An 18585-nucleotide genomic window follows, 5' to 3' on the forward strand; every position below is an offset into this window, starting at 1 on the left:
GAGACTTATAGTTTATGCATTGACAACTGATAATTTAATCATAATGTAATAAATTAGAATGTATCATATATGCTTTATGATTGCACATATTTCTTAAATGTCCTAATATATATATATATATATATATAGCGTTTCCCTGTTTCCAAAATTTGGGGGGGTCACATTTCATACCCGTGCCCGTTTTGGAAACTCGTACCCATTTCCCCATTTCGTGCAACTTAGCCTGGGAGGGTTGTTAGTTTCTCTAAGCCCAGCAAAACGATTAAAGTGCCAGTAAATTTTTATACCCAGAAATTTATTTTTACTGAAAACTCAGAAAAATTTAGATCTAAAATCTACGCAAAATTAACACAGATGAGCTTCTAACAAATTATGCACAGCAGAAATAAGAAATCCAAGCACATAAAACTTTACACAGCTTTACCCTGGAAAAGCCCAGTGAGGGGAAAATCCAGTGAAGAGGGATTTTATTAGTCTTCAGAGAATAAATCAGGAAAACATTACATCAGCAGTTACCAAGAATTTACAGCCACGAACAGCCCTAGAAAATAGCCACGATCCTCTGCATAGTATGGCCCTGTAATGTTCCCAACTGGAAAATTCCCAATTTGCACTTAAATTTTTTTCTCAATGAGTCTTTAGGTGAGGTGTTTTGTCAAACAAGTCATGAGCATACTGTGTAATTTTGTTTGTTTATCTTGAACATAAACATGCAATGGCACTACTACGGAAACCCAGCTTCAAACCAGCAACAAAATCACCATATGGCACTCAGAAATGATATTCGATGCTGGTACAAGAATAAATGAAGAGAAATCTGAAGTAAACATACTTGTTATCAGCTTGCCAAATATTATATACAGTGAACAACAAGGTAATGGAACCTGATGTAGATGACTTGGATAGACTTATGTTAAACCCAAAATGTGTACAATGCTGATACAAGGTTCAGACCCTGACAAACTAAAGCATAAGCCATGGATTTCTGATTTACATTTACGATCACAACATACAAATAGAACAGTGGAACCTGATTTTGTCTCCAATGAATAACCTCCGAAATATCAGTCATATCAGCATAAGAAAATCAACACTAGATGCTCCAAGCTCCAAGCTGATATGAACAAGCTCTAAACTGATAAGGAAACCAGATTTGTTAATCTGATAATTTGGATGTACAGGGAACAACTTGGCCTCCTTTAACAAGCTGTTACAGCACAGGACTTATGGTAGAAATGGATTCGGTTCAAGGCAAAAACTCAATTCTGGTACTAACTGTTGATGTTTCTCCTTTTTATGAAAGGCAACCTCCTCAAGTGAAGACAAATTTAGTTCTGAGTTTAGGAAAGTCAATCTAGAATGGAGGAGAATGCAATCTGATATAGCAGAGAAATCAAACAACAATAATGGTGTATGCGGTCTTGACAAGACTCTTGAAGAATTGATCTTCAATTCTGGGAACTCGGCCTCTTTAGAAGAAAATACATTCGGCCCTGCTAGAGAAGAACTCGATCTAGGCTCAAGAGAAATGCAAATCTCCCCTTGGCACTTCGTGATATCTAGGCGTAATGAAATCTGAAGATTATAAGCAAGATTTCTCCTTTGTTTTGAGCAACTCGGCCCTAGCCAATCCTTCTCGGCCCTATTGATCTGAGGAGAAGTTGGATGCAAATCCGGCCTTGGTAAATGATTATCCAAAACCTTTGGTGCTCGGCCCTATTGTGGAAGTGAACTCGGCCCTTGGAGAAGATATATAGACATGCAATCAAATTGGAATCACAATGTCAGAGCCTCCAGCAAACAATGATAATTAGATCTCTGCATTAACACAATGGAAGATCTGAAGTAATCTTCCCAAAGAGCTAACTAGGGTGGCACTCGAAGTCCACCGAAATTAGCTAATGAGTTTAGTTTGAAACTCGCTTGAGCTTCTTCTCAAATGTCAAGTAGAGATGATAAAATAGAATGATTTGCAATTGAGTCCCTCCTCTACTCATAATTCTCCTTTGAGCCTCCTTGTAGCTTCTAGATTCTCCTTTTTCCCTATTATTTTATTGGTGGGGCCCATTTTCCACTAGGAGACTTTTTGCCACCATTTTAAATAATATAATCATTTGCCTCCTTTCTAAATAAAATATTATTTTGCCGCCATTCTCCAATAAAATAATAATTTTCCTCCATCCTCCAATAAAATATTAATTTGCCAACATTCTCCATTAAAATAATACTTTGCCTCCCTTTCCCAATAAAATATTACTTTGCTGCCATTCTTCATTAAAATAATAATTTCCGCTTTTCACCAAAAATTGGCAGAACTCCTTAGTGAATTTTGCGCTCACAAAAATTGGGAACATTACAGGCCCAGCGAACAGCCTCTCCCTCTGCAACGGTATGACCCCTTTCTCTTAAGCGAACTCAACCCAGGACACGGCCACTCCTCCAGCAAAGAACTTGGCCCTAAAGACTCAACCTCTCTCTCCTACAAACTCGGCTTGGGCACGGCCCCTCTCTTCAATAGATGACAGCCTGAACACGGCCCCTCTTCAGCAGATGATGACCTGAACATAGCACCTCTCTCTGCGAAATTGGCCCTTTCTCCTCAATCGCTCGATGTTCCTTCTTCTCAACCAAATCAGCCCTCTTCTCTCTCACTCAATGTGATCTTCAAATCTCGTCCTTCACCCACTCATTCCAGCAATTTATAATTTCTCTCATAACCCTATTTTCTCCTTGAGATCTTTAAAGAAAAAATCACTATCACTATGTTTTGATCAGACCAAAAAAGAAATATTAATTTCCAAAATTATAAACTTTAGAAATCTGAGTTACAAAGTCAATAATAATTAATTAAATTAATTATCATCTTCTTAAGTTTAGACTTTAAAAGAAATTAAAAAATGCTGGAATAAGTAAGTTTTCAAGATACCTTCTACATGCCTGGACACACAGCCTATTGAAAGACACCTAACCTAGCTACAATTTTAACAAAGGTACAACTGTAGCCACAAAAGCACTTTAGAAAAAGGGAATTTTACACGTTTAAAATTAAAAAGCACACCATCCATCAAACTGTTGTCAAGAAGTTAGTTGGGGCACTTAAGGCAATGATGACTCACGTTCAAAACTTGGTGGATATGCTCCAAATATTAGCATGGTTGAAGAGGACCAATTTTCAGATATGAAATAAATAAATAACACCCCTGCTAACCCTAACCCAAATTAAAGACATAGATTTGACTTTCCACAATCTCTCGATTTGATTTTTTTCATTTTCACTCGTGGACAGTGTTTCAACAATAGGCACTTTGTTAAGCTCAAGAAGCTTTACTTATCCTTCTTTCATTTCTGGCAAGGGTTTACATGTTTTTGGAAGAATGCCTTTTGTTCTCTATTTTACTTATATAATCTAAGCTTGCAGTTTCAAATCATTTAAAGACAAAACACTGAAATGAATTTACAAAGTTATGACCTTACCATGAATCTTTAGCTTTACAATTTTGTCAACAAAAGTAATCAATGCTTGCCGTGCTTCATAATCTTGTATACTTGGTTGAAGCATGGTATAGACTTCATCAAATAGATCCCCAAGAAAACTTAAAGATGATGGAACAAGCTGTAATTTTTTAGTTTCATCCATCTCTAGTTGTTCAGCTCTGTGCCGAATAACTGCAAGTATAGCAGAGAACAAAAACTTACAATTCAAGTTAAATTTGAATCTGTTACCAAAATATCATACATAAGGAGATCAGACATTTACAACAACTCACCATGAGGAGGAGAAAATGTGAACCCTTTATGGGCACCAGTCATTGCCTGCATTGCATGAAACCTGGACAAAAGATAAAACATATGTGAAGACCTAAGTTACCAGGATTTGGATTTGGATACGGATACGGATTCGGATCCTCTAGTTTTTTGAAAATCCAGGATCCAAATACGGCAAGGATACATCAAGTACAAAAAATATATATATAATAATACTTCAAAAAAAAAAATTTAGAGTTCAAAAATCAAATACTCCCTGAAACCATCAAACACTTTTGGAACTGAAACCATTAAATATATTATAAATATGAAGACTGAAACACTGAAATGATGCATACTCCCTCAATAAAATTATGTATTGTTTAATTATTATATGTTTTAAAAATTTGGTTAGAATTAGATAAAATATTTTTTTGGTTAGAGGTATATTTTGGTTTAAAATGCTTTTCTAAATGTCTAAATAAGTTCAATCCCATAAAATGTATGAAACACTAGTGACAAATCAAATTAACAATTCCAACAAAATTTTATCAAAATTTAAATAAATTTAAACAAAAAAATTCACCAAAATATATTGAAAAAATAAAACAATTAAACAATGAGACTACTACATAAAATTAAAACTGAGTAATTTAAATAAAAATTAAAAATTTCCAAAAAAACCCACATTTAACTATTTTCTAAGTAATCCATAAAGTAAGATATATCTACTAAGATATTTCAATTTGTGGGTGTTTATCCCACAAAACAAAAGAAAAATAATTAAAATAATTAATTTAAATGATATGTGTGAAAAAAAATATTTTATAAACATAATATATATTTTCATTGTAATGAAATATTTATAATTACTGTATTTTATATATAAACATAATGCTGTAATAATATTGTAATTTTATTTTTATCAGATTGTCTTATTGCCTATTGGTTTACACCACGTGTTAAGTTAATGGATTTGATTTTCTTTATATTTTGGGTAAGTCTTCATGCATTCCAACAAAATTTCACTGTTTTATTATTTTTTTGAAATTTTGGTTTAAAATTGAAAAAAACGCCATAGCAACCCGTCAAAATTCGTATCAATGGAATAAAATTATAACTTGGTTCTTATATGTAGTATGTATCATCACAGCTTAGTTACCACGGAGACCAGGATAAGAAAATGCAAGGATGCCCAGCCGATGGAACGAATGCTCGACCGGAAGGTGTTCTGGCAGCCACGATCACTCTCGTTCTGGTTATTCTATCTACTCGACCAGGGGTAGGATGGGACCCTGGATAGTAAGGAGAGCAATACAGATAATAGAGGAGGAATAAGAACCACTTCCCTATCGCAGTTCATACCCACTTCACTATCTCTATTTTGGTACACCTCCCTATCGCGGTGCTTTACCACTTCACTTTCGGACTTCATATCCACTTACCTTTCGGAGTACAGAAATTATCAATGTCCCACCAAGGTTCCGGGACGAGGGGGCGAGGGAGCGAGGATACGCGGGAGCGGCCTATGCAAAAGCTCCCCACCAATTTTTAGGAAACGTGGGGGGGCGTCAGGGTCTTAAAAACTTATAAATATAAAATATAATTTATAAATCGAGTCTACAATGACAATTGGGTTTGAATTGAAAAGCTGCAAAGCATGATCATTGACATGAATATCATTATCTAATATCATATAAATTTAAAATTCTAATTTATAATCATACATCATACATTATGATTAAAGTTTAAACCATATTGACGTTCCACTTCCTACTATGAACATTGAGAACAGTGAATATTGACATAAAATTATAAAAGTCAAGTCTGATACATCATACATCAAGAGTCAAAATTTTATAGAATTATAAAAGACTATTGTCAATTCTGATATATCAAGAGTCAAAATTTTATAAATAACATAAGAACATCAACATATCAAAAGATAAAACCCCGGATGCAGGTGTTGGAGTGTCGAGGAGGGGCGAGCCACATGCCCAGCATGTGCCGCCCCATGTAAACTCCACGGCTCCTCGGAGGAGGCCGTCAATTGGCAATTAAACTCCCCTTCCGCGCAAAGCTGCAGTTAATGCAATTGATGGCTGAGGGGAGAGGTAGATGGAGGAGCAGAGCGCAGTTATTGAGCGCCTGCAACGAGGGAATGAAGCAGCATATGAGGAGCTCGATGGGTCGAGCAAGGAATATTGGTTTGCTGAGAGTTGGTGGGTGCAGAAGCACAGAGAGTTCAGGCCGGGGAAGATTTCACCACCCCGCAGCACAGTTGAAGCCTGTCTCTGTTGCCATCCTTGCCGCTGGTCTGGAAGGGGAGGGCAATTGGCAAATACGCAACGACAATTGGGGAAATGGAATAGTCTGGCACCAAGAGGAGGAATTCAAGCTGAGTTCTGTGCACCAGAGGGCGAATTGGGAAGAAATTGGCATTGCTACCGAGTTCAAGCTTACCCTCAGGCATACAAAGGAGGCATTAGGGACACCATGGTTAAAGTACGGGAGCGACAGCCCAGCAGAAGGGGACCATGGAGAGGCTCCTCCTCACGAACCCCTGCAGCAGATGAACATCATCACTGCTGTTGCTGCTATTGTCATAGGCGAGCCCGGGCGACCCAGCTCCCCATTAGACAATTCATGGAGGTCGGGAGTTCCAGCGAAGGGGAGCCGGCGCTTCCAGCCTTCGGCTCTGTGGTATTCACTCTGGGCAACTCTGCGGACAATGCAGGAGTCAATGCCCACATTTCAGTCCTATTCACCAAAATTCCGGAAGGAATTGAGGATGGAAGTCCTCAGGGCACGCTGGAGATGCCACTGGAAGGCTCTGGAAAGGAAATTGAGGTTGGAGAAGAAGCGACTGCGGAAGAGGTCATTGCTACGGTGCAACCACCGTCGGAAGCTGGAGGCATGGAGGAAAAGAGTACGCAAGACCTCTCACCTCCATTGGGGCCAGCCCATCCAGGCGTTGACGAGGAGAAATGGAAGAAAATGTGGGAAGGACGTGAAGAAGGTGACGGTTGGGCGTACGTGGTCGAAGACAAGAGCCTCTGTGAAGAGGCGGAAGCACATCTTGCAGCCCACCTTCCATCCTCAGCCCGACTCCAGGACTAATGCAGCTGCGGGTATTTTGATTTTGTTAATCGGTTATGTTTGCCGGCAGTTGACACTTGTGTCTCTGCCGTGTTTAAATTTGTCAGGTCTATGGTTCAGTCTCAATTCTGTTTGGTCTACGCTGGCAGTTGACACTTGTGTCTCTGTCGTGCTTAAATCTGTCCGGTATATGGTTCAGTCGATCTTAGCAGCAAGCCCCTGCGTGGGCAGTCATGTGTCTGGTCTATACAATGTTGTTCCTCAGGGATTCTGATAGATTTTGCCATTGTTTTGAGAAGTCGGTCCGGTGCTGCCCCTGTGTGGGAGCTTTTGTTGTCATGAGAAGTTCTGAGAAGTTTTGGCGATGCTGCCCCTGCGAGGGAGCTTTTCGGTCTACAGTCAAGGTTCCCAGGGTGCTATTGCAGGCCCTGGAAGGCATGTCTTTCTGTGTGTAAAGTTCTCTTGTACATATAATATAAAAGTTTAGCTAGTTTTTACCGAGAAAAAAAAACATATCAAAAGATAAACAAGCATAATTTTGCTCAAGCCTCAAGGTAATGCCTTGCTAGTCTCTGCATCCAGCTGCTGCATGAATAAATCAAGATCAACCATATCACCATCTGAATCTGAATCGCTAGCATTCTCAAACATGCTCAATGGCACACCAACCAACCCCATCTGTCTCTCATCAAGTCTCTCCTCCATATCTACCTGTGCATCATCCTCTGGATCAACATCCCATCGTGTTGTTGGTCCCTTCAAATACTCAGGTGTCTTCCTATGCTCAAGACGTAGGGTACTGTGCACAACAACTAACTTCTCCGCTCTTTTAGAGGTAAGCTTGTCCCTCTTGAAAGTTGATAGAGTGGATGAAGCTACATGTGGACCAATTCCTCTCTGCTGCAGAGGAACTAGGAACGTCTTGCGAATGGAGTGAGGGGCCAAGGCGAATAATTAATTAAATTTATAAAAAAACGAATTTAAACCCTAAAGTATTAAAACTAATGTTAAATTTTAATTATAAACAAAAGTTTATTTAAAAAAATCGGGCCCCTCGACTCCCCACATCCCCCTCGACCCCCCACGTCCCCCCTCGACCCCCCACGACCCCTTTTTCGGAAACAACCCCTCAGCACAAGGAAACGACCCCCTAGCACGTCCCCCTGCGTACCCTATTTTTTGGGAGAGTGGGGAAACGACCCCTTCTCGTCCCCAAGTCCCCGGACCGCGGGGGAGCTAGGAAACTAGACCCCTAGGGGAGCGAGTCCCTGTGGAACACTGGAAATTATCCCCTATCGGAGTGCTTTACCTCTTCACTTTTGGAGTTCCAACAAAATTTCACTGTTTTGTTATTTTTTTGAAATTTTGGTTTAAAATTGAAAAAAATGCCATACCAACCCATCAAAATTCGTATCAATGGAATAAAATTATAACTTGAAAAAATCGATTAAATCAAAATTAAAATGGCTCATGAGAGGTCCCGTAATTGTTTCCGCCGGCATGACGAATGATCGAGAAAGCATAGAGCACTGGATTTTTTCGTGCAACAAGAAAACATGTCCGGCTACCATACAGCCGCTACAGAATTTCGATTTAACTCCAAACATCCATTTCAGGGCTTGTGATCCGTTTCAGTTGACAGGGATCCGTTTCCTAATTTCACTGATCCGCCTGCATGCCGTATTTTCTGCGTATTTAGGTGGATCCGGATCCGCGAATCCAGGGATCTTGGCCCTCGCCCTGCCAGATCCGGTAACTTAGGTGAAGACCTATAATAGGAACATGTCATAAGAAAAAGACATTTATTAGAGTATTTACCAATGTGGAAAAAGTCGAAGCCGGGATTAAATCGGCAAGGGTCTAGAAATTGAAAAAATCGTTAAAGTCAGAAGGTTTTTGAAAAATTCCGCAAAATTAAAAAAAAATACAAAAATATTCATTTTTACGAAAATTTAAAAAAGTCGTTACAAGAACTACCTCACTCACGATTTTTTGGAAAAACTCCTTTTTTTATCCAGACTTTTTTTGATAAAATCCCGATTTTTTCCAAAAAAAAGTTAAAAAGTCGTTAAAAAGACTACCTCACTCACTATTTTTTGGAAAAACTCTCGATTTAATCCCGACTTTTTCAACTAAGAAAAAATCGCCAAAAAGTCAGCCGATTAAATCAGCTAGTCCAAAAAATCAGGCTTTGTCGATTTAATCGCAACTTTTTCCACACTGGATTAAAACATAAAGCCATCAAATTAGTCATTGTAGATTATTTGTTTCTATTCTAATTTTATTATGTTGCATTACCTTCTTCCACTCTTTACAGCTACTACAGCTATTACAACATGTGTGAAAGCTAACTTCAACAACACGGCTTTCTAGTGTGGTTCTATATTTGCAGCTCACCCATCATTGGAGGGAAGAATGGTAGACAGAAGAGAAAAAGGAAGTCATTAGAGATGTTTATTTCACGGAAAACGAACTGTATCTATTTTAGACAAAACCCATTTGGTATTGAGATACAATAGCTCAACATTTTTCCCTTTCACAAAAATGCTAAAAAGCGGCTGAAGTGTATTTTCTTCATAGAGTATTCTCAGGTTGTTGCAAGTTTCAGGGAAGTTGATATTTAGTTCAACGAAACTTAACAAGGCTATATAACATAAAAGAAACGCAATCACAAATTAAGGGCTTTGGACTCCCCCCTTGGGAATTTTAGACACTAGCCCCTTGTTTTGTAATTTGAAGCGCTTAAAATCCCACCAGGATGCCTCTGCATGAATTTGATAGGGCTGGAAAAGGTAATACTTGAAAGGTTGAGATAGAAAGAACAATTGATAAGGAGAATTGGAGTATAGTCTTAATGTACTTCATGCAAATTAGTCATTCTACTAGTGATGTAGCTGAGTCGGTTTCCTTATATTAAGGTTTGGTAACTAACATAAGTTTGCACATTAGCAAATTGATAATCATATGGGATTTACATTTTCTAGTTATTGTACGAGATACAGCACACACTTTTATGAATAACAATGATGGAGAAGGAATGTAAAATATTTATCAATAGAGTTGCATCATCACATCACTCACATTCCATGATTCTGCACGTGACACATAATTATATCAAACCAACTAACCTCTAACATCAAAATTTAATATTACATTGCATTGATTGTGTTACCCATCCAGATACATGGGTAAGCAAAGGAAAAAAAAGTCCTCCTACATTGCAGCTTGCCAAAGAGCAGCCCTACCATAATCCACAACTAGCCAACCTCAAATGCCTCTCATCCATGATCCGGTCAATATATTCATTTATTTAGCGTACTAATCCAAAAAAGGTGGATCATCTATTTTGAGATATTTTAACTATTTTTGCATTCAAGTGTTTTCATTTAATGTTTAAGTTATTTTAGTATGGAACACAAGTTGAATTGTATTATATATCGCTATTGGCCATGTGCTTGTTCCCATACTTCCCCTTGGTGGTTATCATGTGTCCCTAGTCCAATGTGACCTTCCTTGGGGTATTTTCTTTCACTGTCTAGGAGGAGCACAATTAGGAGGCTCCGATGGTGGTAGCGCTCCATGTAATTCATACTTAACACTTGTCATCATTCCCCTATATCTGTTATCCCATCTTTTGATTGATTGTTGTCAAATCACTCAAACTGGTTCAATGTTGGCCTTGTCCTATAAGAAGAAAGGGTTGAATATCCCTGAGGTTGATGCAGTAGTAAGAAAAGAAAGACCATGAGCCAAGTGTTAAAATGCAAAAGAATGGCAAGGGATATAAAGCAAGTAAAAGCCAATTTTAGCTTGTGCTCTACCCCCACTTATAGCCACTCATCCGCAAGAATATCAATGCATATCACACATGTCAAAGTAAAAGGAAACCTCTATAAACATCTCAACCCTGATGAAGCAATAAATTGTCCATCATTAAAGGGGGATTTTATGATGATTATTATTTTGATAATGTCTTTTGGATTAATCACATCGTAAGTTGTTGGTCATAGAGCTCGTCAAACAAGCTACATCAAAGCAAGAAATAAAAATGCAAATATTGGGGCTTGGAAAAAGAAAGGTGAGATAAGGTAACTCGAGCAATTAAGCACTCCCTCTACAAAGGTGCTCATGGAAAATAGTTTTTTATAACCTAGTATAAGAATATGACACCTTTCATGAAGTAAAACCCAAGACATGACACCTATTAATTACACCTATCATTTAAAATAGTCCACCTAGGAACTATTCCTCCCCTTAGTGTTGGAAGCATCTAAGAAGGTCATATGATAACCCTCCCATATTTATGTGAGGTAGCACGTACACAATCATAAGCTAGTTGGACATTTAAAAATGATGCTTGTGTGAATTACTTTGAGGGCTTTGGCATTGAAGATGGTCCACCTTGCTGCTTTTACGGTTCTTGTACCCATGATGTTGATGTCACTTGATTCCCTAAGTATGTGCTAGATGAATCTTATAGGGGCAGTGTAAATCAATGTTGTCAACCGGTTGAATGGACCAGTCTTGTCGTTTTTTAGCCCCAATTTGACCTGACTGAGCAAATGAAACTGGTAATGGTCGGTTCGGTACAAAATCAGCCAGTTCAATACCTAACAAGCCTTTTTCACTGAACTAGCCGGTTTTCTATGGAATCGACCGGTTCTATACAATGCAACCAAGGACCCTCCAAATGCAATTTTTTGTAAAGAAAACAATAATTTATGTGTGGGGCACCCTAATATTCAACCCTAGGGCCCTACTAATGCTATGTAATTAATGGTAATGTTAAATTCTTAAAGTAAAAGGATGAAAATGACAGGTGATGGAGAATTTTCATCATTTATCTTAAATTTTTAACATTACCATTAATTGACTCAATATGTTTGAGAGTGTTTAAGACCTCATTGGATTCATATGAAGAAAGTAGAGATTTAGATCCCCTCTCAAAATCCAGCAAACTTAACAGTGTTTAGGATTTCAAGATTGGGGGGATTGCAACATTTCCAATGGATTATCATGTATGAGGGTATGGAAATAGAATTTAATCAAGAGCACCAAAAGCTCTGCATACCTTGATGTTAGTGGCATTAGTTGTTCAAATTCTCTATCATGACGCTAGTACAAATGTACCCATCACTCAAACAAAATCTCAATTTGACATGTGAAGCTTCTTCTATCTTATTTTAATGCTTAGAGGGTGATATTGATGATGAGAATACCAATATAGGCAATGATTTTGATGATATGTAGATATTTGTTGTAACATGAATTTTTTTGACACTAAAGACAATCTGGAGCCTCTTTGTTGTATTTTTGGTTTAAAAATGTATTGCACTAAGTGTTATTTTGGTTATATGCACTCTTACTTACTACATAAATAAGCACTTTTGCATATTTTTGTATAAATGGTTTGGATTCATATGGATGCACATGAATATATATGTTTTTCTTTCAAATTTAAATATTTTATGTTATTTTTTAGTCGACTGGTTTTTTGTCTAATTTTCCTTTGGTTCCTAGTTTCGGGGTCGATCAATTCGGTTCTAAAAGCATTTGTTTGAATCCCTTGAGGGATGAATGATGCTTCTCCAGCACATTGTAGGGCATTTCTAGCCCCATTCCATGATGACACAAAACCCCTTATAGAGGATATTGGAGCCTTGGTATTGACTTGGATGATGACTTTGCGCTGATAATGTGACCCTCCTCCAACCCCAAGACCATGGACACTAAGTATTAGAGTTAAGTCATTGCTTTAAGAGATGTTGTGCCCCTCAGTTGACTGCACGCCCCCAGGATATCATTCTTCTTGATGGACGTTGCACTTTGCTCGAAGATGATTGATGGCATTGATCACTTGGGACTCCTTTGGAGTGGTAGATGCACCCCCTACCTTGATGACAAGGACCTCATCCTAGTTCTTATTTTGATGGTGACGCCCTTGTTGAGGATGACATGGGCTTTGTTGGGCTATTATCGTGATAAGGCACCTCATTTTGATGGAGATAAATGAATTAGGGAATAAGACATACCCCTTAATTTTTTTTGTGCACCTTTTCATGGAGAGACATTCCCTTTTGATAATTACATCAGCTATGGAGGACATTAGACTCACATGTGTGGGATAATTGAGGCTTAGTTTTATGTCATTTCATCGATTTGGCTATCTGGGGTCAACTTGTGACCTATCCACCTTATATCATGGATTTAATTATCTTTTAGTGTTTTTTAGCCTATTTTATGGTAAATTGACTTGGCTACCCTCATATAAATAGAGGGGAGTCAATTTCCCTTGGATCATTGTCATACTTGGATTATTACACTTGCTCAATCAATGATATCTTCAGTGTTCCACGGGAATGTGCCCCCCAAGGTGGGGGACACGCTTCCTCGCTCCCCCAGGCTCCCGGGATGGGGAAACATTTCCTCAAGTCCCCTTTTTAAGGAAACTCGGGGGGGATTTTTCCTAGTGACGAAAAGCGCCCCCTTGCGTCCCCCCAAATATTTTTGCTAATAACATTTAAAAACATAAAAAATTACAGAATTTAATATAATTGAAAAAAAATGAAAACAAAAACTAAAGGATAAATTAAAACTTTAAAACATAATCATTCACATTTCTCATTAACCCTACTATTTTACTTTGCCCTGCGACATTTTCCTTCTACTATCGCTCGACATTTCACCTTGTCGCCCGAGATTTTCCTGTTGTCGTCGCTCAACATTTTCCATCTGCAATTTGTTGTGATTCAGATTTAACATCAACTAGGGGCTTGAGATATTTGGAGTTGCGATTTTCATTTTGTGACTTGGAGCTGTGATTTTCATTTTGTGACTTGGAGCCACCGGATTGGAGCTGTGATTTATTATTTAGTACTTTTTGAGAAATTTACTAGTATTTCACTACTTTCTATGTTTACTTTTAGTTTAGTATTCTATGGCTATTTTAGACTTCAACATAATGTCATTGTCATATGATGAATTTACTTTCAATGTGCATTGTGTAATTTGAATTGTCAAATGATTAATTTAATTTAGATGTACCTTGCATAATATTAATGTGCATTGCCAAATGATGAATTTAGATGGAACATTGCATAACATCAAATGATGGATGCAATTTAGTAATTCACTTTTAAATTTACAATTTTACATTAATATTGCAGAAATGTCAAATGATAATTATGATTCATAATAGTTTAATACAAAATGATAATCATATTTAGATGTACATTTCATAATTATTAAGATTTACTATTTACTAACTTAGTTATTGACATATTATTGGGATTTTATTTTTTATTTTTATATATTAAATTTTTAATAATTTTGTAATTTTTATGACTCTGACATCCGACCGTTTCCTCGAAATTTCCCTAAATTTTGGGGTTTCTTTTATACGTCACCCTTGTGCGTATCCCCGCTCTCATGTTTCCCCATTCTAGAAACTCGGTGGAACATTGGATATCTTCTCTCTAGTGCAAAATGGAGACTTAATGGAGTGACTTTTCTTCGGTGGATCCGGAATGTGATGTGATATGTTTGCATGAATGTTTATGGTGGACCTTGTATGTTGCATGATGAAGCAAGTTGGTTTATTTGCTTTATTTTGGCATGGCATTCCATTGGACGTATGTTCTTGTGCTAGGTTAATTTATTTGGTATTTGTTTCATTATCCCTTGTTTAGCTAACCCTTTCCTCCAAGTATTTGAGGAATAAAGATAGGTTTTTCTTTCCCTTAATCATCTGAAAATTTGAAAACCTAAATTGCAAAACCTAGGGTGAGTCAATTTCTTTGCCCTCCTTTGTTTGAAATTATAATTGCTCCTAAGGAAACCCTAGATTAGTTTGCACCCTAAAATTTGTTAAATTATGCAACTAGGGTCAAATTCCACTTTGGACAACTCATTTAATGGAGACAATCATTGCATTGAATTCTTCTCTTCAAGAGGACCAAAATTGACCTAAAGTTCACTCAAATCAAACAAGGAGAAATGGATTTTTGAGGTCAAGCCCACAAATTCAAAATTGTCAAGGTCAGCGTTGGGTCAAATGACACATCCCATGGACAAAATGGCACCCCTCAAGTTGCATATAAATATAAGTGCCCTCATGCCTCATTTGGACATCACACAACTCACATTCCTCTCTCTCTTCATTTGGTTGGTTCGTACAAATCTGGAGCAGCCTGTTCTTCTTCACATGTGCAAGGGTTTGGAGGCATCTTTGACTTCTCCCTTTGGTATCTTTGACTTTTGATGATTGGGCATTTGGTTTGGCTTGGTTTTCTTGGGTTTTGGATCTGATCAAGGAGGTCGAATTCAGTAAAGAAGGAAGGACGAAATTCTGAAGCAGCTAGACCACCTTTGACCTATGTTGACTTTTCTGCAATTGATGTTTGACCAACATTGACCATGGGTCAAAAGGAGCCTTTTGACTTCGATTTTCTTAGAGAAGGTTTGTCCCATCAAGCCGCATTTTGGGCACTAAGACTGAGGCATTTTGAGGAGTTTGATTGTTGTTGACTATAGGTTTGACCACAGAAGAGAGTTGTACATTTTCTCTCTCTTCTGACCAAGTTTGACCAAAGTTTTTGGAGTTGTTTTGACTAATCCTTGACCAGCAAAAGAGGCCGCATTTACTGGGCTTTGACCAAATTAAATCAAAGCAGATTTTTCCACGATTTGACTGTTGTTGACTTGACTAGTTAGGGCTAACTTTGTTGTTGTTGACCACTGTTGACCAAATAGATTTACAGAAGGCTCAGATTTTATTATTGTTCACTTCATCTCTCTCCTTTGTCTCTAATTTGAATAGTTGTTTGGCATATTTGGATATTGAATATTGACATTGGATATTGGATAGTCAAAGTTTTTCTTTGACTCTTGATGATGTACTCTCTCTGTTGAACATTTGAAGACAATCTAATATAATAAGGTTTGCAAGGGTTCACCCCCTAGTGGCATTTTTCCTTGGTCATCGACCAAATATTGTGTCTCTTGTCTCTTGGTTGTCTTTCATTGTGCATTGGAATAATTGTTCTATCTACTATTGCTCTACTGTCATTGGTTAAATTAAAGAAGTGGAAATTGTAAAATTGGATGTTATTGGATATTGTTGAAGTAATAGTTGCAGCATAGAACAATTGATGAAAAATTAACAAACTCCATTCGCCCTAGATTAATAAGGCACTAGTATTTATCCTTGGTGGAATTTTATTTGAACCCCTAAAAAAAATTATATTGTTTCATGGTAAATTAGGGTTATATTCTCGCAAAATCTTGTGTTCTTAGCATTTAATGACTTGTTGATGTATGTTTAGAGATAGGGTTTGTTTAAAACTAGAATAGAGGATCTAATTAAAAAAATTTCATGCATTTTTCAGAGATTTTCAAGAGTTGATTTCATTTTTTATTTTTTGTTATATGCTATTCTAACCATCAAAATTTGTTGTAAACTATCCTTAATTTGATCTTAAATCTAGCCTTATTCCACCTAATTTTTATAAATTTTTTACAACTAAATTTGTTGTTGTAAACTTGAGTTTTGTTTCGTGTGGCAGGAGGGGGAGGGGTTCTCATTAATCCCAAAGGAATCATAGAAAATAGATATGCATGGGGCCTGGGAATGAAAACCAATAATCAAGTTGACGCCCTGGGGTTGTTCCTAGGGCTTTCTCTGGCCCAAAACAAGGGCATCAAGGATATGCAAATTCTAGGGGATTCCATGTTGATCATAAAGCATATGAATTACAACTCAGCCACTCAAAATATCAATTTGAACCAGATCATCAAGAGATCCCCAGGCATCATCCCTCTCTTTGACCGAGTTAATTTTTTCCATATTCTAAGAAGTAAAAATAAGGACGCCAACAAACAAGCCAATATGGTCTATCAGATGAATGAGTAAAGCAGCGAAGTGAATGGCATTGTGGGTTCGATTAGCATTCCCTAATAGTAGTTATGAATCTCAATATATTGACAGTTGAGTGTGCTTCTGGAAGGATCAAGTATTTTAATAGTAGCGATTGGTCAAAAATTTAATACCCCGCCTCTCCTAGATTGTCTCTTGTTCTCCCCTGCTCCCCCCTTCTTCCCTTCCGCCTTGTTGACCACTACGCATCAACTACCCATAGCAGTACACCCCCTTTTTCACAAAAGGGATAGCACTTGATCGACGAGTCCATGCCGTTCGACTATCATCATCAGCTTGATCATGTTATTTTGTAAACCCAATCTGCATGTGTAAATTGTAAATAATCTTAGCAAATCCGTGTCATGTATGTAATTTTCTAGGTAAATCTAATTTTCTAGTGATGATTTACGTTCCGGAAGGTTTTTTGTCTCACCGACCCACGGTCGACAGAGTTTTCCTTCAACCTAACCCGAAAGTCGGAATGGATTTTGTCATTAGAATCTTAGGGGAGTCCTAGTGTGCTACGTCGAGTGCATGTAAAAGTGATTTGGGAATAATCCTAACTATTTGGTTAGATTATTTTATTACAAATTGCTTGATTTGCTAGATTATATTTGTGTCACAGAACTGGGTAGTCTATGAGGGTCTATGTCAAATGGGTTTTCCCCCTTGAGATGTAAAAATATAAAAATCATGATGTAAAGTGTCTTGAGAGTTAGAAAAATAATTTATCCCCTCATAAGTCCTAGGTCCTAGGTAATTTTCCAAAGGCTAAATTCGAGGGTCCTTTAAAGAATTAAATTTTAAAAGGTCCAGGGACTAAGGTTAAATGATTATTTTGCTAAACTTTAGGCCCTTGGTCCCTTGGGTTAAGTCAAAGTCAAAATTTTGAGGAAATTAATTCAAAAATTAAATTTTTGAATTAATTAAAATGCATTTAAATGATAATTTCGAATTTCCTCATTATTTTAATTTCGACGGATGAGATTAAAAGATTTTTTGATCCTCATCAACGGTCGAGATTGCTTTGACAAGGATCACTCGAACTAGCCGTTGGGAAATTTTTCTTTAAATAGGGTGTTAGTTGTCAGTTGAGATCATTTGACCTGGGAGTCTTGTGCTAAAGAAAGCTCTCTTGTAGTCATTTTTCATGTGCAATAAAGAAAGACTTTGGGGTTGAAATTTTGCTGGTGTTACTCTTCCGAAAATGTTGTAAGATGTTTTATTTATGTGCATGATTTTAATTTCAGCCATTGATGATAGCTTTAGGAAGAGTGATTTTAAACACAGGTATCTTGTTTAGTCACTAGGGTTTGAATGGTAGTTAAATTTCTGAATATGATGGCAGGTATCTCCATTAGATCTGGATTTTAGCATCGTTTTCTCCCTCTTTGTTAATTGTTGAATTAAGTTGTGCAAGATATCCTTGATTTCGAGTTTACCAGGCGTTCGGGGAAGTTCTTGGCTGAACCAGCCAACTCCAGGATTGTGTTTTCTGAAGAGCCCAGTGGGTTTTGATCCCGGGCTTATCATTAGAATTTTTGTTGCGGATGCATGAAGGGTTTTCTGAAGCACCTCATATCGAACTTAAAATTTTGAAAATATTTCTGTGGCATACTGACAAATCTGGCTATTTAGAGCTTTCAAACTATGAATACTATAAGTATTTAGTTAGGGTTTTTAAGGTTTCATTATTGTATATTTTGCCTGGCCATTTTTGCAGGTACAGATCTTGAAATTTTTTCGGTGCTTTCATTAGACAAATCTAAAGCGGGGTGATTTAAAATTTACTAGAGAATTTGGAGGGTTTTCTAGTCCATCTTTCT

General features: G+C 37.4%; 1 protein-coding gene across 1 annotated transcript in view; it reads right to left on the reverse strand.

Annotated features, from left to right (window-relative positions):
* Nucleotides 1–18585, reverse strand: part of LOC149234622 (protein HESO1-like) — a 362969-nt gene that overhangs the window by 288569 nt on the left and 55815 nt on the right. Inside the window, exons 2-3 of the mRNA XM_089371888.1 lie at nucleotides 3768–3829; nucleotides 3475–3666 (exon numbers count right to left, since the gene is read on the reverse strand). Of these exons, the coding sequence (XP_089228014.1) occupies nucleotides 3475–3666; nucleotides 3768–3819 (244 nt within the window). The 5' untranslated portion in view covers nucleotides 3820–3829. The remainder of the gene's footprint in view (nucleotides 1–3474; nucleotides 3667–3767; nucleotides 3830–18585) is intronic.

The sequence above is a fragment of the Pinus tabuliformis genome, chromosome 8, assembly GCF_031772625.1.
Source record: "Pinus tabuliformis cultivar Carrire ecotype Pingquan chromosome 8, CPIR1, whole genome shotgun sequence".
In the NCBI taxonomy this organism is placed as follows: domain Eukaryota; kingdom Viridiplantae; phylum Streptophyta; class Pinopsida; order Pinales; family Pinaceae; genus Pinus; species Pinus tabuliformis.